General features: G+C 44.2%; 1 protein-coding gene across 5 annotated transcripts in view; it reads left to right on the top strand.

The window, feature by feature from the left end:
- The first annotated feature begins 5,832 nt into the window (after positions 1–5,832).
- Positions 5,833–24,130, top strand: part of HIPK3 (homeodomain interacting protein kinase 3) — a 66,287-nt gene continuing 47,989 nt past the window's right edge. For 2 of the 5 annotated variants that reach the window (XM_084287046.1, XM_084287043.1), the window contains exons 1-2: positions 5,833–6,064; positions 19,357–20,452. In XM_084287046.1, coding sequence (XP_084143172.1) covers positions 19,359–20,452 — 1,094 coding nt within the window. In that variant the 5' untranslated portion in view covers positions 5,833–6,064; positions 19,357–19,358. Of the gene's footprint in view, positions 6,065–6,797; positions 6,911–14,587; positions 14,726–19,356; positions 20,453–24,130 lie in introns of those variants that run through there. The other 3 variants (XM_084287045.1, XM_084287044.1, XM_084287047.1) reach the window with 3 other exon arrangements.

The following is a 24,130-nucleotide window of genomic DNA, read 5'->3' as shown; positions in this document are numbered from 1 at the left end:
TAACAAAATACCAGTTAAAAAAGATCTTTGAATGATGGCTCATGGGAGGAAAATAAGGAAGGCTCTAAGATAACTGCTTTTGAAATGTAGGAAAACATAATACTGAGTTCCTGATGCATTAAACTGCAGGAGGCTATAGGTGAGCAGCTGAAAGCCTTGTGTATGTTGCTTCAGGTAGGACTGCTCCTCGGGAAGGTTTTGTGCCACAGACAGACGAGTAACAGGACCTTGCCCCAGTGCAACAGCAGCTTGGTTTGTTGTGTGGTTGTTTTTAATGCGAGTGGATTTTGGGTGCCACTGAGTGAGGCCCTGGCTTGGTCCCCAGGTGCATGCAGGATGGAGTGAGGCGGTGGGGCCCTCCGCCGGGTTATGGTTAAGGGGTGATCTGGTGCCATGCCTGCCCCCCTGAGGTTTGGTGAGCCCTCTGGGGGGAAACATGGTGTGCTCTCAGTAAAGGGCAAACTTCTCTTTGCCACAATGCAATGTCAGTCTCAGCTGGGAGTCAATGAATCGCACTATTTACTTCAAAAGGCTTTGGAATCTGTCCTAGAAGCACATCCCCAGAAATCCTTATTCAAGTGGTTTTACTGAAGTAAATAGAGTTACTAATAAGCGACTACTCACTAGAGTAATGCAGGATTATGTTTAAATTCAGTAATTTGACTGCCCACTTATGTTTAATGACGTTTATTTGCAGGAATGATGCATTCTGGAAAGTGAGGTCAGCCGGAACACTTGTGGTGTTCATCCGTCTGCAACCCTTGATCCTGCAATGTAGTAGTCACTAAAAATAGGAGCCATTACTCAACTGTAAAAATGAAATGGTTGGCAATATTAGTGGGTGGCACACTGAATATTCACAAGTGTGGGATGCAGAAGTGTGATGCTCATTTCATAACAATAGTAAAAAGTACAATATTTATTCGAGGTTTTATAAATTATGACGGCATCATAAACATTTTACTCTGATTTTTTTTTTTAAGAAAGTTATTTTTCTCCTTCACAGGACAAAGTGTCTCTCTTTTTTTTTTTTTAAATAAAAATACATTCGTCCAATGTTTTGATATTCACTTGGTAAGGTTAATATTCACTTGGTAAGGTTATTTTTACTGCTTGGCTGCCATAATTAAGTTTAAGTTGTACTGTCAGCAATGTTAAAGCTACATTTTCTATTGTTTGTATTCTGTTGGTGTGATTCTAACTATAATTATTTTTCATTGACTGGTTTGGGTTATATCTTTCCATGTTTGGATTCTCACAGTTTTGTTGTGTAGTACTCAGGTATTGTTAAACATTCTGTTTGTCCTTGCCAAGTGCCTGAAAAATACAAACATTAGATTTTTGTACGTATTTAACATTTGTTAGTCTTATTAACTTCTTCAAATTCTTTTGCTGTTGGAGAGAGAAGAAAACTGTGGATGTAGTGTATACTTATGTGAAAGACACTCATATGCCACAGTGGTTAATAACTACCTGAAAATAGCAAATTAAAGTAATAAGGTAAGTAAGTTTCATGAAGATCTCATCTTTCCTTGTGGATCTTCTAAAGCATACACGAGGAATGACCAACTTCTGCAGCTTTTACAATGAAGAAAAACAGATTGAAAATGAAAGTATTGATTGAAAAATATAATACTATGATACATCATTATTTACGTGATTCAGTAAAGGCATTTACGCTACCCTGTCGAATACTGCATTATTCTGCCTTTTTATGGTTAAAAAATATGTAAATATAAATGAGTCTTTAGCGTAAGCAGCTTAGCATGCTGTGATGAAGCATTTGTCAAATCTACACCTCTTGATGTAAGATGAGCACAGTGGAATTTCAGAGCATCCCTGGACAAAATCATCTGTGACAGTTGGCCAGGTGCCAATTTTATTAACCATAGTTGTCCCTCTTGGTTGTTTCAACAACAGTGGCTCTTAAACTTCAAAAGAAAAGTAAGGTCGAAAACAAGCAATCATCAAAAAAACAAACCCTGCAACCAACCTCTGCAAGCCCTAAAGTGGGAGTAATAATCACTTGTATAATTTCAAAATAAATGCTTGATATTTTTCCACTTCTGTGCATTTTCAGTTGCTTGAGACGTAAATGTCGCTCATCTATAGTGTAGTTGTGCTGCCTTTCCTGGATGATGTGAAAACTAAGGATTCCACCTGGACAAATGTTTTAGGGAGGGAAGCTCTAAGTTCTTGCACAAAATTGGCTGCTCTGTATTTTTCTTGAGGTGACCATTTATTACAAAGTGAGAAGGGGCAGTTGATTAGTAGATTATACAAGGCTTTTATCTACGTGATAACAAAAAAAGATTTTAGAGATTCCTTCTCCATTTCCTAAGAGCTACCACCACTGTGGTCACCCTGTCATTATCTTTGTGCACAAGACCAAGCGTTGTTGCTTAACACTTGGCAGAATTTGAAATGGCAATGCCACAGTGGTGCGTGAGGGCATTAAGGGCAGGGGGAAGGTACCAGCAGAAAGGCAGGTGAGCAGAAGAACATTTTCAGTCTTTTTTTTTTTTTTTTTTTTTCTTTGTAAGAGCCACGGATGTGGGTCACTCCTCAGGCATACTTTGGGTGACCCATAAAGAAAGGTGAAGTCTTCATGAAATGAACGTCGGCATGTGCACGCCCCTTGCACAAAGCCTCAGAACGCACCACTAGCCCTTGGAAAGCGTCTTGTGTCCTTTGCAGTTTTAAAGCTTTTAAATCTTATGGAGAAGCCAGGCAAGTTAAACAGCAAGTAACCAAATGCACTTGTTTTCTTCTTAGTCTTGTATTAAAGCTATTTTGATAAAGTCGTATTCTGATGTGCAAAAAATGAAGTGGAAATAACAGCTGTAGTTCATGTTTCACTACGCATGCTTACTTTTTCCAAATGACTAATAATGTAAACTGCGTAAAGAAATTTTTAAATTGAGGAAATACAGTGCTTCTCAGCTGAACTTGCAGTTGTTGCAAGAAGAGCCAGGTGAATCTTTGCTTTAAATTTGAAAGTAATAGCATGGAGGTCATGGTGTGGAAGGTTAAAAGCACTAAAACAAACAACAGTGGGAGTGGGACCTTCCCCTTTGGCACTTTCCTCGTCACGGGCTAGACTTGCTACCGTGCTCTGCAGGTTGGGTGGCTGCAGCCTAACAACCTGCAGCGGTCACAGCAGCGTGTTCCCAAGCAGCATGCTGCTGGGTGGTTTGGATTTTGTAATTTCTACCCAGAAAACTAAACTGAGGTCTGTGCAGCTCTATTAGACTGAGGAAAAAAAAAAAAATCTGCCTTCCTCATTGTTAGCTCTGACATCCACTGAACTTCTTCCTGAGCTAATTCAGCTCACCAAAGAAAACCTTCTGCTTTTTTTGCAGGGCGTGCTTTATCTACTCAGTAGGAGATTCAATGCCAGTGTCGCTGGACAGTAATCATCAGGAGAATTGAACTGGATGCGTGGAGAGGAGTCAAGAAAATAGTAAGAGACCAGTTCTTGTCCTTTTAGCAGTGATGCTTCATTGTTACATGCAATTTCATCCCTATGTTGTTAGTGATTGAGCGATGGGCCTGACGGATGGAATTACAACCCTATGGCCCTGCCTTTCCAGTCCTTATCTGTATGCTTTTGCTTCTCTAGCCAGCTCTAGTAGCACAGCCTTGTTCAGAACTCTGTGCTGAAGCACATTCAAGAATTAAGAGTCTGGCAGATGTAAACAACGTATGAAGTGATGTAAACAGCTCACACGGGCCATACAAAATATTTTGATGATGTAGCTTATAGCAGTTTGAGTAAAACAAATTGTTCTAGCCAAAGCATTTTCTGTCTGTGTCTACACTTGGGATTTTTATAACAAAAATAGCACAAAGTGTCATCGGTAGGTGTGCTGCCAAATGGTTCTAGCCTGGGTTTGTCCTCAGATCTTCTCTTTTTGCTGCGTACTAGTTTTACATCTATTAGAAATGCCTTTTTCTACGATTTTTGTTTCTTTTTTCCACTCTGAGCACTAGCATCTAACTATTTCTTATCCTCAGTAATGTTATAGAAACGAGGAAGAACAAAGAGCCCATGGAGGTGTGTGTTTCAATGCTGAACTTTATAAACGAATCTAAATGACACGGGCCTCCTTCCACCAAGTCACTCAAGTACAGTGAAACAAAACACTCCCCTTGGAGCCCTGTCAGTCGTCCATGTTACTTACAGGTGTAACAGGAGTTTCTGCGTTAACCCCTCAGTTGCCTACTGGCACAAAAATACCTGCCCGGAGAAAATTAGGACAAGGATGTGTTTGCTATTTATCAGATGACAAAAATAAAATCATGTGAGAGCTTCTCAGACACAGTCGTATTTAACTTCTGATCCAAGTGTTTGTCAGAGATTTTAAAACTTGCTGATACGCTCCATGTGGCATTGCTGTATGTTGTAGATAGCTAAAAAGTCCTCAGTGGCCCCAGCAAGCCTTAGAGGTGGGTGGCTGAATGAGGAGAATCAGCACTTGAGCTCTGCAGTGAGCAAAAGCTGGAGCTCTTGTGCCCTTTTGGTCAGCTTACCCTTTGGGTCCTAAGTACGAGGAAGTTTGCACTCAGCACAAGGGAGACTTATCGAAACAGCTCCCAGATAGGGTAAAATGATGGATATTTGGGGAGATGCTAAACTCTGCAAAAGCAACTGGAGGAGTTGCGAAGAGGTTTGAGAGATGGATTACACTGTGGTGATACTCCTGCTAGTGGAAATCTAGCTTGATCTAAAAACTGATTAAAAAAAAAAAAAAAAGGAACATATGAATGAAACTGCAAAACGGTGCTATATTTTGGGAGGCTCTGTTATTTAACAAGCATGACCAAGTCGTGAGCAAACATGAAAAGCCCAGAGAGCTCAGCATAACAGGAGAGGTGATGCACCCCCAAACATGAATTCCTTTTCTCTAAACTTGAATTCAAACCTGTTTCTGAAAGCTGTTGGTGAAAATTGTGCAAATGCATCAGTGGAGTGTTGGATTCATAATTTGCTCTCTGTTTAGAGGATCAGCATCATCCTGTTTACAACCATATTTGGATTCGGTTGTCCAAGCAGAAGAGGCTACATGGGGAACAATACGAGAATCGCTTCAAGTAGTTCCTACAAACCAGCTGTAAAAATATGGCAAGACTAGTTAGTAGCTGAGTAGGGGTATTTTATTTTTCAATAGATCATGAGCTATTAATTAGGGGGTGATGTATGCCAATTAATGTTTGTGGACGCAATACACTTAGGGATAGAATCGGTATATACCTAACGCTTTATTTCATTCAGGCATTTTAGGGTTTGTATGCTTAACTGATCAAGAATGTTTGTGTTCTCTCTGTAAGACTGTATAAAGTCTTTCAAAATAGATTGTTAATATAACGTGTATCAATAATTCACCAGGAAGCCGATCCTTCTCGGAGAGGTGTGAAGAGGAGCGTGATTAAACCCTGTACCATCCGCAGAAATGCGACGGGCACCCCTTACCACCTACAATTTCCTAACGCCGGCTCCCACCTATTTTTCCCCACCCCTCATTTCGGCGTGAAAAATAAACGATTGCGGGCGGTTGGGTAAGTAAAAAAAAAAAAAACCACCAGCTGGCTATTTGGGGCAAAGAGGTGGAGCAGCACCACGGCTTTAGGGCCGAGCAGGGCTTCCTCCCGCGCCCTATACCCGCGCTGAGGCCTGTTTGGGGGCACGGGCTGCCCAGGGCCCGTCAGTGCCCGGGGCCGTGCGGGGGCGCTGCGGGCGGGCGGAGGCGGAGGCGGAGGAGGAGGAGGAGGAGGAGGAGGAGGAGGAGGCGGCCGGTGGGGGCGGGCTGGGTGCCGGCCCTCCCCGGGACGATGAGGCGGAGGCCCGGGCTGCCGAGCGGGCTGAGCCGCGGCGCTTCCCTCGCAGCCGCCGGGACAAGATGGCAGCGGCCGAGGCGGCGGCGGCAGCAGCAGCGGCAGCGGCGGGGCTGAGCGGCTGAGCGCGGCGCTGACCCGCGGCGCTCCCGGACATGCCCAGGGCGGTGGCGGCGGCAGCGGCAGCGGCAGCTCCAGCCCGGACGCCAGCGCGGCCCGACCCGTGAAGGTGAGCGGCGGGCGGGCGGCTCCGTTCCCCCCACCCCCGGTGCCCTCCACCCCCGGTGCCCGGGCGCCGTTGGGGCCGGCGGTCGCCGCCCGGCTTCGGTTGCCGTCAACAAGCCCCGAGCGGAGCTGGGCGGTGGCCGTCGGTCCTTCTGTCCGTCCCTCGGTCCGTCTGTCCGTCCCTCGGGGCCGGGCTGTGAGTACCGCCTGTTGACGCGCTCGGGAGTATCCCCGGGCCAGGCCGGGCTGTGCCCGCCTCGCAGTGTCAGCGCCAGCGCCTGGGAGGAGGTCGGCTTCAGGCTGCCGGGCTCGGCTCCCCCCACCCCGCCCTGCCACCCTCCTGCCTGCTTTCTGGAGGATGACCTCGCTCCTTTCGGTCAGCAAAACGCTCTGAAAGCCCGCTGTTAATATCGAGATCAGGACGCCGAGCGAAGCTGCGGCCGTGTGGATAACCAGGCGCGTTTCTCTGCTTCCTTTCCAGCCTTCCCTTCCATGACATCATTTGCAAAAAGTTTGCGCCCTGCTTTCAGAGCAATGCGGAAAAGCTCGGCCGGGCTCCGGCTGACTTTCTGGCACAGCCGTAATGCCTTAGCAGAATTAATAATGTGCGGGAGGCTTCTCGAAGCCAAGTTTAAAATCCACGCCGTAACTATCTCCTAAGCGCGGCAGCCGGCGGAGAGATTAATTAAGCATCTGGAAAATAGGTCAAGACTGCATTACCAAGTGGCGTGGTGAGATGGCAAGCGGCCGGAGCGAGGTGTTAACGTGGACTTACGGGGAGACAACCCATAGGGCTGGAGCAGCGGTGCTGGCGTTATCTGCCCCGCCGCCAGCCCGGTGTGGTAGCACAGTAAGGAGATGGCTGTGAGCACACGGAGCAGGCGCTGGAGGTGGCTTTCATGCGGTGCCCATGCTGCTGGGGTGGTAGTGCTGGCTGTGCTACTTGTCTAGGGTGTGGCACGGGCTGTGCTCATAAATCGGCCCTGCCTTCGTGGGTCTGTGCCGAGAGATGCTCTCCTCGGCGTGGTCACGGTGTAGGCACCGCGATGCCGTGGCTGGAGTGAAGCGTGGTCAAAGGAATCGCTCGAGAAGCTGCTCCCGATCTGCTGTCTGAGATTTTTTCTTTGTTTGAGGTTTGTTCTCTTTGCATGTTTCCTCCCTCCTGCCTTTCAAACAACTACCTGCAAAAACAGGGAAATGAGGCCGGCTCCTGCATAACGAGATGCTGGAGACGGAATAAAGACAGGGTGTGGGGAGGAAGTGTTTTCAACTTATCATTTAGAAGTCCGCATCGTTAATAGAAATATTACAGTCTGTGCGTGCTGCTCTTCCTGTTCTGCGCTTTATAGCAGTTGCTTCAAAACAGAGTTTGTGTTGGGGGGGATTTTCAAAAAGCTGGTGTTGGATTGATTGCAGCCACTAAAACTGGCGGGACTCTAAGTGGTAATTTTACAGGGCACAGTGCCGATTTGCCCACTTTGTGGGTAGAACAGAATTAGCTCTGCTGGTTCACGTTAAAAATCCCAGCCTAAGCATGTGTGGGGATGTCAGGCTCTGCTTCCTCAAGCTTGCTTACGCAGGGTTGTACCTGCCTGTGCTATTTCAGGGGGTTGTGGTCTTAAAAAGAACATCATTTGAGAAAACATTAACTTTTATTCAAGTCTCTGTTCTCTTGTTTGCTGTTCTGCCAGTGCACTGGTTATATAAACCACAGGTACTTTGGACAAAACCTTGCATTTAGAAATAGGGCTTCTGGTGTTGTCTTTTGTGTGTATGTGTGCAGGGAAAAATGCATTGATCATGGGCACGGTGCTGTCATTTGGGACTGAGCGTGTGTTTCAGGCCGATGTTAAATCCAGAGGTCTGTACTAGAAAAAACATTGTAGTTGAGCTAAATTTCACCATTGCGACGTCAGGCCCGTGAGGTATTTTGGCACACAAGTGGTCTGCATTACAAAATAGCTGCTGTAGGCAGCGTGACTTTCTGCACAGGGCTTTGCGGGGAACAAGCCAGAGAACGTTGGTGGCTTTTTCTTTTTTTAAGACAAGCCTGAGCGGTACTGAATACATCGTTGTTTCACTGACTATGCAGGAAAAAAAAAGAAGTTACAGCTAAGGGAAACTGCTTCGTTGACTCCACGAGCCTGAAGCAGGTAAAGCAGGCCTGATACTCAGCTGGCACATTCAGCCTCATAGTGGAGAACAAACAGGGAAGTAGCATGTCCTGGTGGTAATACCAATGCTCCTCCGGTACAAGTTCAGTGCTGCATTTTGCAAAATATTGTCTGTATACGTACCTCAGCGAGGCTTGCGTGTTTTTGCCAAGCTTCTTCAGCTCACCGGCAGCGTTGCTGTGCAGTTCCAGAAGGATTTCAGAAGTCTTGGCGTAGGATTAATCTGATGAAGAAAACATCCTTGCCACTTCATCATTAAAACGATGAAGCTCCTCTGGATGGATCGTACGCGTTTGCAGCTGGTCAAATACTTATTTTCAGCTGGTCTATTAAATTTGCTTGTGTTTGAAAATAAAGGGGAGTTAGAGTTGAACGTGGTGCTAGGAACTTTTACTCGTTTAATGGCTCTGTTCATAAGTCATCGAAATATTATTTTTGCTTCTCCAGCCCTGCTGACTGAAAGTGGGAAGTGGAGTGGAAAAGATGTATGGCTTTTAATTCAGGTCTTGGAAGAAAAGCTCACGCTTCAGGTGAGCTATCTGAGAGTGTATTTCAGATCTGTGGTTGCGATGTGTGTGAAATAAGACATCGGCAAGAAGAAGTAAAGGGCATTTTAGAGAGAGCTGAGTGGGGCAGTATACCTTAAATAACCACGCTAACTATATTTAAAGAAACTTTAATAACAGGCAGAGCCATGAAATGGGTTAGCAGTGGGCAATGCTTTGTAACTTCTCCAGGCAGGGAGCACCTTCTGTTTGACCTGAAGTAACCGAGAATGAAGCATAAAGCCTGGAAAATCCTGTCCCCTGCCTGGGGCTTTTTCCACCCCTCTCTGTAGACCCTTCTGATTTAGAGCTGCTGTCTCTCTCTCGGATTTTTAGAGAAACTGAAGTTGTATTTCTTTTCAGAGGCACTAACTTTTAAGTGACGGAGAAGCAAATGAGCGGCACGTAATTGCACAAGTGTTTTTATGGTTTGAATTCCTTTGATAGCATAGTATTTCCTACAGGGTATGTCCTCTTTCTTTTGTTTCTTAATCTTCCCTTAATTCTTCAGTTGTTTTATTTCAATGTAGTGAATGATGGGAAAGATGGTAAGAATTTGTGTGTGAGGATTATTTTTGGATGCAGTTTGGGGATAATCTTTGTACAGTTGTATTTCTTTTTCCACTGTCACTAATTTTGTTTCCATACAGTGTCCTAATGTTCCACTTCAGTCATGACAGCGGGTGACCTTCTGACAAAACGAGGTTAATCTTTAGTTTAGTGATTTTGCTTAAAACGGATGATGAGCCAAATACCTGGAGTGTCTTTTAGGCAAGGGAGTTCAAGTAGATTAATTCTGAATTTCTCTTATTTAGTGATTTGGAATCAGTTTAAAATTTCAGTGTTGCTGAACTTTACCTTCCTATGTTACTAACTGTACATATTTAATGGTCCTGGAATTACAGAAAGTGTTTTTTTTTTTTTTTTTTTCTTTCCACCGTGTGTTTTCAGGAAGCATTACAAAGTACTCCTTTTTTCAAAGTGTCCTTTCTTCTAATTCTGGTGTACCCTATTCCTGTGTAACAGGATGGTGTCTAGCAAAATACTGAGTTCAAGTTGTAAAACACAGCAGTAGAATAAGATGCAGTAAAATATCCAAAGACAAAGCAGGTAAAATAAAATATTTCCATGGATTTTCAGTACGATCCAAGTTATAGCAACAGTCTTGATATTTACAAAAGCAAATGAATTCTTACGTACACAGAATTATTATGGCATGTTATGAATGACACTGCCATCAAAAAAAAACTATTTATAAAATGAGTAATCTCAAACTCATGTGACTCTTTCCATTCTTACTAATGTAATTTACGGGTTCTAGAAAACTATTTTAGTGCTGTTTAAAAGCATGTTACAAATTAAATGTGACTAATGCTCTTCGTGTAAAAAGTCAGCTATTGTCGAATGAAAATCCTTTCGTAGCCGTATAAACATTACTTGCTGAGTACGTACGTGGCTGCCGTAATTATCCACTCAGGTAACTGGCAGATTTTTCTACCATTTTACACCTGATGAAAAATCCTGGGACAAGAAGAAGCAGGTCCTGATGCCTATTCCGAGTCCTGTTAACATCACGGTGCTTTAAAAATAAAGCCGTGCTCCGTGAGGTGGCCATGCTGGGTGTCCTCTGCTGCCTGTGGTCCCCATCTGACGGAGACCCTGTGAGCACAGGAGTGCTTGTTGGCAGGCCGTGAGGTCGCAGAGAACCGTAGGTGCTGGATTTGTGGCACCAGGCTGGAGCTCGTCTGTTGCCTTGCCTCGAGGTGCGTGGGGTCTGATCACCGAGGAGGTTTGCTGGGGGTTGTTTTAGGAGCTGTAGGTGAGTTTTGCTTTACTCTGCAGGAGGACGTGAGCTGTGAGATGGAAGCAGGGCTCGCCTGATGCTCATCTCCTCCTGGCGTGTGAGAAGGGGAGGAGGAAAGTTGGTCCCTGGACAGGGAAACTGCAGGGAGAGCATCCAAACGAAGCAGTAAGCGTCGGTATTTACAGAAAATGGTGTCTTCACCTCTAGCTATTTCCACCAGCTCGAGTGAAGTGTACTTGCTTCTTCTCTGTGTCACGCAGGCCCTGCCTGTGTTGCTGCCTAACAAGTGGTGTGACTTCTCTTCAGGAGGTTTTCTGCTTGTTTCTTGTAAAACATCTTCCTTTTTGACTGAGAAGCTGCTAGTGTGTATCGCTGCCTTGTCAATGTCTTCCTGCCTGTGTTTTCCTGGAATCTTAGGTCATCTGCCCAAACTTCCTCCCCCTTTCCTTTCAATTATTCTGTTTTCTTTTTCTCCCAATCATTAGAATTGCTTACTTGTCCAGAATCTGCCTGTTCTTCTGGGGATTTTTTTTTCCCCTACAGCTTGTTTTTGAAGATTTAAACTATTTATAAGGATAGAGAAGGACTTCACAAGATCTTTTTCATCACTTGCATCTGTTGAATATGGGAATTTTGGTGCTCCTGGGTCTTCTTGTGAATCCTTTCCAACGCAACAGGCTTCATTCCTAAGAGAAGAAGAAAAAGCTCTTTGTTTCCTCTTTCCTTATCTATTAATATCAGCTTATTTTGTGAGTCAAGAAATGAATTGGTGTTCAGTCGGATAGGATTGGGTTGCTTTCATGATACTCTAAAGTTTTCTTTAAAAGGCCTTTTCTGTACGGCTTTTGAAACGATGCTCTGGGCTAATGGCTTCCTGTGACTGGCAGCTTTGAGCTCTGTAACAGGGCAGGTTGGGAGTATTCCTTGAGAAATACTTCGGGAGCTCTTTGATGAGTGCTCTTCCAGACTGAATATGTTCCTAAAACTAAGTTGAAGAGACGGCTAAACTTTGTTTTAAAGATGAAAATGAATGGAACACAACAGGGGGAAAGCTGGCTTACTCTTATGATCCCAGTAGCCAGAGCACAAGATGGATATGTTGTGTGTAATCTTGCTTTCCTATTGTACATCTTCCTGTTCAGTTAAGTCAATAAGTTCTGCGTAGGGGAGAGGGAGAAATTTCTTGCACTGTTGGCTTTGGGAAGTATTGCAGTATAGGTTACTACGATTATTGATTTGTTAGGAAGCAAAAGGCTGAGCGTTCTGTGAGAGAGGATGCATTTCTGATAGGGATTTTGCCTATAGGAAACGCTGCTTCCTCCAGATCTTTAGAAGCCTGAAAGAAGTGGTTTAAAACAAAAACAAACACCACCCTGAAACTGTTTTCCCTCCATTTTCTTTATTGTTCTACATCTGCAATGTACATACAGCTATTTTCAGTAAGCAGCCAAATCTATCTTCATGGTGTTGCTACTTACAAGGAAATAAAAATGCCTGACAATACTTAATGTGTTCATAATAATATTTTGCTTTTATGTAAGAAATTCATATTCTGAAAAGAAGTTAGGACTTGGAAAGGTTTTACTCTGTATGTGTGTACGTATGTACACATTATATATATGAAAGGAGTTCATTAATATATACACACACGCGTTCTTACTGGGATGTGTTTATATACATGCACACATGCTTGTGTGTTTGTATATATGCCCTAGTAGGTATATGTTTGCAAGTTGGTTTTGGGTGTAGCTGAAGAGTCTGATCTGAAGATTGTAGCAGAAAAAGACAAATCAAGAGAAGATATCTTACTTATTTTAAAATTAAGTCAGATTTAAAACAAAAGCAAACAAACAAACACCATAAACCTACCCAAACTGCACATTCTTTCTTACTGCAAAATGTTTATTGCAGAAGGAATTTGAATATGACCTAGGCGTGCTATGCTGACCCCTCAGTACCTGCTTGCTAAGTTCTTGTTGGTCCTGTTGGAAAAGTGGTAATGATTTTTCACATATTTGGGGAAACTGAACTCAAAAGCTACTGCTGGATAGTTCCCAACGTGTAGGAAACGGTTTTCTACAATTCCTGGACTGGCTTCTCTTGATGCAGTAGACCCCAAATTGCAAATCTTTTCATCACCTCAGACTCGGTGAATTTGCCAGGTTATCTGCATGTGTGCTGTCACAAACTAATGCTCAAGTCCTACGGGGAGAGCAGTAATCTTGAGCCACTGCACTTCTGCGTGCTCTGTCCAGCTGGAAATCTTTTCTAAGAAGAGAGGATGAAAATAGTTGTGAAAAAAACCCTCCTCCACCTTGAGTAGTTCAAAAAGGTTAATGAAGAATAAGGTTTATGGATAGGGGACTCTATCATGGGCATACAGATGTTCTGGTGTATTAGCTGTTCTGTTCTCCATCCCCTGTTTCAGAAGGTCTAGGAACAAAGCTGAAATACCAATGAAGAAAATAGCCATGCAGGTTTATACTCCTGGAGGAGCTGCATTTGATGTTGGCTAGAACTATTCTAAAATCAAATTTCTAAATCAATTTTTTTAGCTGGATTTATCCACTTCTTATATTATATAAGAATGTTAAGTTATAACAAGCGCAGATGAAGGATGTGAAATTAAGCAGTGAAATCAAAATAGAATGAGTAGAATAGTTGAGAAGGAAAAGTGGCATACATACTTGTTTAGGTAGCTTTAAGAAACAATAAAACAGTATTCCAGGTGCTGTTTTACCAACAGGTAGTTTGAGTTAACTCTTCTATCAGTTTTGGTTCTACTTCTGGTAAGGTGGCAGAAGTCTTTTCATCCCGCTCCCTGCATGGAGAGGGCCAGGCACCAGCAGTGGCTTGAGAGTGTCCTGCGGCGCTGTACCTGCACGCAGAACCTGGAGGCACGGGCTTTAGGGACTTCTATTTCAGTGGGTCTGATATTTCCAGGGTCAAAAAGAATGAGCCTTTTAAAAGGAGAGATGAGGCTGACGAACCCCAGGCGAGCTGCAGTGCCGTTTGTGTTGATGGTGGCGCATTCTGATGGAGGGAGCGTGGCCTAATGCAGAGCTGGTGGCAGATCCAACTTCAGTTTGCTTTCCAGTTGCAGAACTGCTTCTTGCCTGGCAGAAAAATAAACGCTTGAAGTATTGTTCCGTTGTTTTTTTTCACTGTGATTGCAGTCATTCTGGAATCACAAGATCGAGCTGTTCATATTTGTGGAAATTATGAATATAGCGATTGTATTCTTCAGTCTCCCTGCTGCTGGTACAAAGGGCAGCACTGAGTCACGAGTTCACTGGGATACTTTATGTACAATACATCTGCATTAAATCCGTGGTGTTAGGTCTGTTTCTGAGTATTGAGACAACGGTGCTGTGGCTCGTTTGTATCGCACTTGAACAAACTTGCATTTCCCATCGTTGAGGGGTTTTTAATAAACACTGCAGGTGTTCTTCTGGACTGAGCCCTCGGTGGCTCCAGCCACACATAGCTCTCTGTGGCTTCCTGAGTCCTGAAGGTTTTTTTTTTTCCCCAAAACAGGCTGTTCAGTCAACCTGGTTATTGTATTTTGTTTGAACTGTAAAGGCACTACTAGTAAACTCCGTGCTATATAGAGAAAAAAAAAAAAAAAAAAAAAAAGAATTTTGAAGACCACAGCAGTGCAATTTGAGTACCATGTGTGGTATTAATCCTGCGTCTTAGGAGAGCTCTCAGATGTTGCCAAATGAGCCTCGTAGCACTCTTCTTGGGCTGGATGTAACCTTATCTCATACAGCCGTGGAGCTGGGTCACCGCACGGGTGGCTGCCCGGCCTCCGGCACCACTCCGGGCACCAGCAGGCAAAGGACGGCAGCGGCTCAGCTTCACAGCACTGCTGGCATCGGATGGGTAAAAATGCCTAAGCTCTGAGAGCTCTCGTCACTAATAGACCTGCTTTAGTCGCAGACCCTACCTGTCTGTCCAAATCGGCCGGGGAACTGCTGGCTGCGGGGAGCAAGCTCCATGCCTGATACTGGGCAGCGCTGCGAGGCTGCTGCCGGCCCCGTCGCCCCTCGCTACCTGTGCGTGTGCCTCTCGGCCCCTCTGAGCGATGTGGTGCTTGGTCGGCCTCGCCTCTGGGGCTGTGTGAGGAAACCATTCCTACGGTACGTCCTTGCTGTAAGCTGCTGGCTGCTCTGCCGAGCTCCCTGCGCGCTGTGGCTCGGAGGTTTTGCAGGAAAGGGCGCGGGGCAGCCGGGGTTCCCTGGGCTTGCATCTCTCGACTCCCAGCTCTCGCTGCAGGTGTGTTTTCCTTTTTAAATTCCGAGCTATCTCAAGTGCCGGGGCTTTGTTACAAACCGTGCAGTTGCAGTAAGAGAGGCTGGTGGTATGAACAGGGCGCTGGTATGAAAGTGCCCACGTCGGGACAGCTTGTTCTGCTCTGGAGCCAAGACAAACAATAACACGAAGATGCTACTGCTCCCGGCACCAAGGCTTCTGGTGTGGAAAGAGAGGGCAACTAACTCAGTTCTGCATTTGCTTAATAACTTCCAAAGTTGATCGGCACCTAATAAAAAAAGTGATTTTTTTTTTTTTTCCTGGGAAAAAGTCTTGTTAGTTACCTTTCAGTGCTTTTAAAGGGGTGCAGATTAAAACACTTCAGGAGTGCTGCTGCTGACATCTTGCATGAGCTCGAAGTTCCTGAACTTTCAGAAAATCCTGCCTGTTGCCCAGCTGCTTTCTGCCTCTCCCCGGTAAGTCAGCTGCAATTCTCACCCCCTGGGCTTGAAAGAAGCTGGAAAAGAAGTTTTCTGTAGTTAAACTGTAACTATTAGGAGCTTCTTGCCATGGGCCAGGCTTTGCCCCAGTACAGGGGCTTCTACCCGGGCTCGTTTAGGGCTTGCAGCTCTCCAGGCCTTTAAAAGGCACCGCTTCTTGTGCAGGAGCATTAAAGCTACAGCATGGCAGTTCTTCCCCAGCTGTAGTGCAGTGCTTTTACCAGCTCTCCTTGCTCTTCTTCCCTCCCCCCGCTCACTCTCTCAGGAGGAAATGTCATTTTCAAGTTAATTATTAATGGTGGTCAAGCCTGGAACAGCCTGTGCTTCTCCAGCCTGTTCCAGTCTGCCAAACTTGTCATGTTTATGGATTTGTCTCGGGCTGCTTGAGAAGGCTGGGGAAATAGTTTGAAGAAGCTGGTGAAGAGCACCGGTCGGCTGGGTGAACGGGAACCCGGGCGTGTGGAGAGAAGTCAGGCTGGAAGGGGCAAATGGTGACGTGCCTTCTGCTCGTTGTTGTTCCCATTTCTTTGGGAAAACGCATTTTTTTCATTAAATAAAGAACGGATTTATATTTCCTTCGGCACCAGCTGCCTTGCTCTACAGACCCCTCTCCTCGTTGCGCTGCTCCGCTTGTTAATGTAGATGTAGCCTGACAAGCTGCAGTTTGTATGAGGAAGCAGGAGCAGTGCTGATAAGAAATGTGCAGAGAGATGTATAGGCTCAGTGAAATGATTTGTGACAGGGCCAGCTGAGGGAGAATCCACTCTGCGGTAGGTGCAAACGCGCAATATCCTGCCTGCTTGAACCAGCAGGCCTCCTCAGAAAGATCACAAGCGCCCAACGCTGCGACACGGCGGTCTTTTATTCTTTGCAGTGTAGCTGGCACATGATATTTTAAGGCAAACCTCCCAAAATACATGTTAAAAAATCGATAAGCCCACACGAACGTGGCGGTCCTGTTACGGGAAAGGGTGCGTTGGCAGTTTGCCCTCTCGGGCTGCTTGTACAGCTCTGCTGACTGGGTCTGTGCCTGGGTTTTCATCTGGGTGGGGGGAAAACTCGTTCTGTTAATAAAGTTAGCTTCTCGAGGTGAAGCACACAGGTTAATACAGGGAGCACTTCTCCCTGAAACACCTGAGCGCCGCCTGCGAGTGTGGAGTGGAGCTCCTCAGGTGTAGGATGCTGCAGGGTTTCTGATGTGCCTGATTCATGGCAACGCCTGCACAATTGTCTTGTTCTGTGGCTATGTGAAGGTGTCGTAGTGTTTCCAAATGAAAATGCATCATAGATAGGATGTTCATTCAAGAACTCGAGACCATTTTTTACTTTTCCGGAGTGAAATTTGACTTTTAGAGTTTAGTCTGCCATGATCGCACCAAAGATTGTTTTCCCAGGGTATGTCATCTGCTTTATTCAGAGCTGAACTGTTTTGTTTTTTTTTTTTTTGTTCCCGAATTGCTAAAATGTGCTCTTAATAGCTCAATCACCACCTCTTATCTGGGAGCAGAACTGCTGGTGGGGCGGCCTTGCGAGCTTATCGCTGCTTTCCCCTGAGGAGTCTCCTGGATTCCTCGCCCCCAGAAGCGCTGGGCACCGCAGCACACCCTACAAGCCAGAAACACGCTGTGCTCACCCGAAACCCGAGCCTTCTCACTGTCTTCCTGAGCCAGCACAAGTGGGGGAGAGCCCGTGGGCTCCTCCTGGAACAGGAAAGCAAGGGGCTGTTCTGTGCTGCGCTGGGAGGTGGGCTTCAGGGGTGTGCTGCTCAGCTCGACTAAAAGGCTGGCCTAGGCATAGGAAAAGAAATAAAACCAAGCTCTAAAACCACGGCATCGTGAAGACTTGTTGGGCTTTGTTTCCTCTTGTAAGTAAAGCTTCATTTCAGATTAAATCAGTGAAGTGCTCCTTTGTTGCCTGCTGATTTACCGCCCTGTTTTGAATTAATACTTGTATGCGGGATTGCCTAAATATGTTTCGATTCATTAACTTATGTGAAGCACTCCAGAGGAGAAACGAACCCATCTGTTTCAAAGTCTCACCCATCACAAAAGCTATGGAGACAGTTCTCAAAATGGAGCAAGAATGGGTTTTGTCCCCGAACTCCTTTCCCTGGATTACTGTCACTTATTTGGGGTTAGTCCACAAAGCCTTGTGTTGCTGTGCACGGTACCTTTTCTGCTATGATGATAAAGGTGATGACTTGGAGATAGCTCCCTAAGGGAGGTGGTACCCCCATGTGCAATAACTTACACATTCTGAATCTCTCTCTCTCATTTTTGGGTGTTGGTAAGGCAGGGTTCTTGCTCTAGAGCAGGCTTCAGGCAAACGCACTCAGTTGAAGAGCCCCTATTTTGGTGGAGTAAGCTGATAAAAGGAAACCTCTTCTTGCTAGTAATTAAACGTAAGCTCTATCTGTCTTAAGTCTTACCTTCAGTGCAACTATATGTTAGCTTCAACCAGTTTAAATAACTTTTTTTTGGGGGGGGATAACACAGAATCCTAAACCATTTCAGCAAGAATATCAAGAGAAATGCAGGGCAAGAAAGTTTTTTTTATTATTATTTTTTGTTCTTTGTTAATGTAGGTCCAAACATACTCTATGCATGAATTTGTTATGTTGGATGGAATGAAAACTCTCCTTATTAAAGCTGTGCGAGGGGTACTTGGAAGTGTTCTTCAATTTAAACACAGCCGGGCACTTTTTAACGGGGCATGTTGTTTAAGAGAGGATCCAAGAATTCGGAGAATGTTTGTGGATGCTTTGAGATTGTGAGTCAGTGCCTTTTCCTTGGTGTTTAGCATTACATGACACGAAGGTTTAAGCTGGTGTTTGACAGATCAGGAGTGGCACGCAGCAGGGTTGGACGAGCTGGAAGGTCTGGCATCTGAGAGCTGTTCTGTCTCTGCATTTTAAGGTGGAGTTGGGATTCCTCATCCTATATGCTGGCAAGGCACTGCTGTCATGTCCCTTTTCCATCCAGTGTAATGCCATGCTCAGCTCGTGGTTTGGGAAGGGAGGCTGGAAAGCTCTAGAGGCCTTTTGAAAATGTGATGGCCTCAAGGAAGGAGAAGTGGATTGGATGGAAATCTGGATCTCAACCTGACTGTGACTTCCCAAGTCAAAGTTACCCACTTTTAGTTTAACTTTCACTTCTCTTGTAGCAAGGAAGCAATTGTGTTGGCAGAAATACACAAACCCACGCACGGGTCCAACTCACAAAGTCAGCATACCCAGAAGAATGTGGTTAATATTTAATTTCCAAGGTGGGAATTGGTGCCTCTCCCCCCTGCCACTGTGCCACTGGTACACAAAGTTCTGCAACGGGCAGGTGTACGACTTAAAGTACCTGCACGTCGTGAATGGGCTAATTACTGTGCATCTGAATTTATGCAGAAAGCGACGATCGTTTACGTGAACACGTGTGCACACACGGTATTTTGGGCCCTGTCTTGCACTGTCACTTTCACGGCAGTGAAATTTCTTGAGCGTTGTGTCGTTTGTTTGCTCTTCCAAGCCTGATGGTACTTGTGACAAAGGGGTAGGACGGAGGGTGGGGTCAGCCCATGGCGTTATTTTTACATTGCCATTTATAAATAATCGTATTTTTTTCACCTTAAGTTGTTGAAGGCTGCGGCATCATCGTATGCAGAAATGCTGGAGGCTTTTAAATGAAAGCAGAGTTCTTATGGCACAAAGCTGGTTCTTTCACATCAAAAATCATTGGCGCTGGCCTGTTGCAGACTTCTCTCTCTTCTGCCCCGTGCAGTTGCTGAAAATGTTTACTAATGTAATCTGCTGCTGCTGCAGTCTGTGCTAAAGGCACCGCACTGGTCAGGCATGATGAGCTTGCTTTTTGCTGTAAGAAACTAAATACAAAATTCAAGCTACGTAGTTTAGCGAATACACTTGTCCTTTTTTTTATTATTATTATTTTTTTTTTAGTGGGGAAACTGCTGTAAACTTTGGAAATGCGAATGCAGAATTCTAACCTGCTTTTTCTTTTTCCCTCCCTCCGTAGGTATGGCCTCACAAGTCTTGGTCTATCCACCATATGTTTATCAAACCCAGTCAAGTGCCTTTTGTAGTGTGAAGAAACTCAAACTAGAACCAAGCAGTTGCGTGTACCACGAAAGAGCCTACCCGCAAATCTACGTGAATGGTAAAAACTTTGGAATTTCTCCCCACAGGGTTAGTACTTTCTTTCAGACTAAAAACCCATTTGACAGACCTCGAGGACAGAACTTTTTGTTGCAGTCAAATGCTGTTGCTTTAAAAAATATTGCAGGTGCTACAAAAGCGTTAGCAGCGCGGGCGCAGCGAGCTCAGATAGAGGCACCTCCAACTGGGACTCAAGGAAGCAGATTAGATATACTGGAAGGACCCCAGCGATGTGGATTGAAGCGTAAGAGTGAAGAGCTGGATAATCAGAACAGCACGATGCAGATCGTTGATGAACTGTCCATATTGCCTGCGATGTTGCAAACCAATGTAGGAAACCCAGTGACGGTTGTGACAACTGCTGCGACTTCAAAACAAGGTGGTACAAGCGGAGATGGAGACTACCAGCTAGTACAGCATGAGGTATTGTGCTCTGTGAAAAATACTTACGAGGTTCTTGACTTCCTTGGGCGAGGGACCTTTGGACAAGTGGTGAAGTGCTGGAAAAGGGGGACAAATGAGATCGTGGCAATCAAAATCTTGAAGAATCATCCTTCGTATGCACGCCAAGGACAAATAGAAGTGAGCATATTAGCAAGACTAAGTACTGAAAATGCCGACGAATTCAATTTTGTGAGAGCCTATGAATGCTTTCAGCATCGTAACCATACTTGTCTGGTTTTTGAGATGTTGGAACAGAATTTATACGACTTCCTGAAACAAAACAAATTCAGCCCTCTTCGATTGAAAGTAATACGGCCTATTCTGCAACAGGTGGCCACTGCACTGAAAAAACTAAAAAGTCTTGGTTTAATCCATGCTGACCTCAAACCAGAGAACATTATGTTGGTGGATCCTGTTCGGCAGCCTTACCGGGTTAAAGTAATAGATTTTGGGTCTGCCAGCCATGTATCAAAGACTATTTGTTCAACATATTTACAATCTCGGTATTATAGGTAGGTGTCTTTTACGTTTTTAACTTTTAATGGAGAAGTTTTTTTTTTTTTAATTTCTCATATATTGATGTTAATGGTTTAAATAACTACTCCTTCAGATAACTGATAGTAATTTGGAGAACACTAGGACCATTTAAGAATCTGGGACATACCAAGATTAAGTGATTGGTTACTATTTTGAACATGAATATTTGCTTTGGATGTTTTCGTAATGTTTTCTTTTTTTTTTTCTAGAAGTGTGTTAGAAAAAGATAGCGTTTGCTTGCTTGATTAGCATGCCTTTCCTGCCTTCCTAATAAGAGTTTTTTTTTTTTCTGTAAGCAGCTGGACAGTGTACTAGAAACACCATATTTTATGTACCGTTGCCAAAGATGATGTAAACTCCTCTGTTTTTCTCCCGTACTTGTAAATATTTTGCCTAGTTTTTATAAACTCAATTCTAATTGAGTGCCTTCAGCAGCTGTGGACTTCAGTGAACTTCTGGAGTTAGGGAGTGACAGTATACTTAAATGTTTCAGGTGATATCAGTTGGGCATTTAAAGTGATTTTGGTAAACGGTTGCATTCTACATCGGATGTATATTTCTGATTTTTTTTTAATCCTTTCCTCGTATAGTCATCCAATGGGTGAAACGTTTTAAAAGCCATTAATATTTAACATCTGAAGTGCTTCTGTTTTCTTTATAAGCTGAGCTTGTCTTGATAGAACACCTTTTTCAGTTCTGCTTTGCGTTGTTGGCAGCTGTATATCCTGTGCGTTGCCTGTCTCTGCAAATTCAGGGAAAAGCCAGTAGCCTAGGACAATGAGTAATCTAAAGACAATTTTAAATATGTTGCAGCTATTCATGTTGGAAGTGAAAACTTGTGCAATACAGTTCTGGGCATGATGAAACTATGGTGATGGGAGTTCATGCCAGAAGAATCTGACTGTTTTTTGACCATAGCTTGTAAACAAGAACGTTTCATGTACTGTCCTCGTACAAAATACTCTCACTAATCACCTGCATTTCCTTATTAGTAATTGCAAACTGCAGCGAAGGTTTGCAAAAGCACGCAGAGTTGACTAAATCGGGAAGTCATGTTGACTGATGCATACCCACGTTATACAGAAACGTGCACATGAGAAGTAAGAAATGAAGTAACTCGAGAGCTCCTTTTAGTGTAAGAGCTGTGTGCCATCCGAGACGCACATATTTTATGGAGCCTGGAAATACAGCAAGTCCTGAAAAGGCAGCGTGAGTTCTGTGAGGTTATGCGCAAGTCTTAACATCAGCTGTTGGGTACAAATTCATAATCCAGCAGCTACTCGAAGTGCGTGTGAGAATTCTCATATGGAAGCACGAGAGTACTTCTGTACATATTTTGGCTTTTGTCTTTATTGACACAACTGCAGATTGTTGGGAGCTATTGCTCTTTGTCTCCTTCCCCCCTGCCCAAGAACTGACAAAGGGAGAGGCTGTAGGCAACCAGGCTGGGTGGTCCTATTGTAATACTTCATTTGGTGCTGTCTAGTTTCAGGCTTGTTTTTTCTCCTTTACATGACTCAGACATAGCATTGTTACGCTCATTCAGCTGCCCTCATACAAATATTAGCTGTTATTTTTTGGGGGGTTGTGCTTCTCAGCACCTATCCTCTAGGGTTTTGACGTGTACAGAGTTGCACAGGTCTCTGTGCTTCAAGATCAGTGTGCAGCTCCTTGGCACCTCTTGTCTAGTTTGGGTACTTGCATTACATGATGTGCACTAAAGCGTGACCAAGTAGGCTTTGTGCATGTACACTCAAAAATACTTTTTTGGGGGTTATTAAGAATAAAGCTGGTGGGTGTACATGCCATGCTTGTCTTGGCTCCGTGTAAGGGCTTTACATGGGGTAACAGAGTCCGACAAGTTTCCTTGTAGATCAGGCTCTGTTTATTTTAATAGTTCTGATGCTATATTTGAGGTAAATATTGGTTAAGAAAATTTTGAAATGGACATAAGTTTGCTTTTATTTTTTTCCTCCAGCAGAAAGTTTACTTCTGAAAAGGTTTTTAGCCCATTGGATTTCATTGTGGGTGCATGGCTCTCTGCTGGCTGAGTGGCTCAAATTAACTTCGTGTGGCTTGGCATACGGTTTCTCAGACTTCTTTTTATTGCTTAAGAGTACCTGACCAGTGTAAATAATATCAGAAAATAGGGAGTTGACTCCAAAAGTGCTCAACATCAGTGATGTTAAGGAGATTTGAAGAGAAAAGCTCTGACAAGGAATGAGGAGGACCTTCAGACAATAAATGGTATTGAGGTAGAATTTATTTTGCAAGCAATTTTGCCACTTGTCAATCAACAAAGGAGCTACTTCTTAAAATATATCTGTGCTTAAATGTTTTTGTATTAGAGGGTGGGAGTGATAGTGCAGGTTTGACTTGTTTGACTATGACATGTTGAAACAAACCCTTTAAAAAGAAGCAAGCAGCGATTGAGACTTACCGAAATCATCTCTCATTTTCCTAGGTTCAGTGGTGCTGTGTGTTTGTTTAGGTCGCTTACAAATCCAATTAAATGAAAGTTTTCTTGCTCTTCAAAGCTTTGAACTAAATTAATTCCATTACAGTTCAGGTTGGAACAACTTTTTTTAAAAGGCTTGTTCCCTACAGCTGTCTTTCTTAGCAGGATCACATCTGTATTCTTGTATGAAGTCTTCAGAGCATGTTAACCTTTAAGTGTATTATGAGCTTTACTGTAGCTTTTACCAGTGGAGATCCCTGTCTGTTCAGAGGTGACAGTGCACGAGGTTTTGATTCACCAAGTGACAGGAACAGCACACTATCTAGGAAATATCTATATAAACGTCAGCGTAATGTGAAACTGGACCTATTCCGATGTGCAAAAGCACTCTGCCAAGCTCAAGACGTTCAAGAAAAAGGTATGAGGCAGAAGGGTTGTGTTTTGCCTTTAGACAACTATTTTAGGATCTGCAGACTTAGGGGAGGATGGAATGAAATGCCTTTAGATGCAGTGTGTGTATATTTTGGAAAGGAAGCAGGCCTGTCTTCCCACCTCGGTGGGGGTGCCTACGCTGAACTGTGGCTTTGCTGGGGAACCAGGCAGAGGAGCAAAACTGTTCAGAGGGTTACATCAACCCCACTGCAACTTCCCACCTTCTGTTTGACGTGGTAGAGTTTGTGGGTTACTTATGCCATGGCCATTTTCAAAAATAAGAGTTGTAGCTTGCAGTGAGATTTGGCACTTTGCTGAAGGCACATGTCCACCCTTGTCTGTAGAAGTGCTCATCAAATGCTCAAGAGAAATATGTAAAGAAGTTTTGCAGAAGTGAAAGAAGAGAAAACATTTTTTTGTATCTCATCACCACGTTTTTTCCTGTGTATATATGAGACTGTCATGAATGAATTGCAAGAGCAGAGAAGGCAACAAAATCTTCTGTTAACCATATTTTGAATGGTATTTTAGGTCTGTGAGAGGACATGAGCAATAAATTGGAAAACTGAGTAATAATCCAATATTAGCACTTAAGGCAGGAACTGTAATACAGGCAGGTGAGTGGACAATGGATTGTCCGAAGTTTCACCTTACCTTGGTCTGTAGCAGAGAAGAGGTGACAATGATGATCACTGGAAATCGTACAGCAGTTCTGTATGAGGAGAGGTCAGGCGGAGTGATGCTACTTCAATTTGACAACAGC

Source organism: Netta rufina (assembly GCF_964035555.1).
Source record: "Netta rufina genome assembly, chromosome: 5".
NCBI lineage: Eukaryota > Metazoa > Chordata > Aves > Anseriformes > Anatidae > Netta > Netta rufina.
The sequence above is the reverse complement of the archived record's forward strand: the minus strand, read 5'-3'. Positions and strand labels throughout refer to the sequence as shown.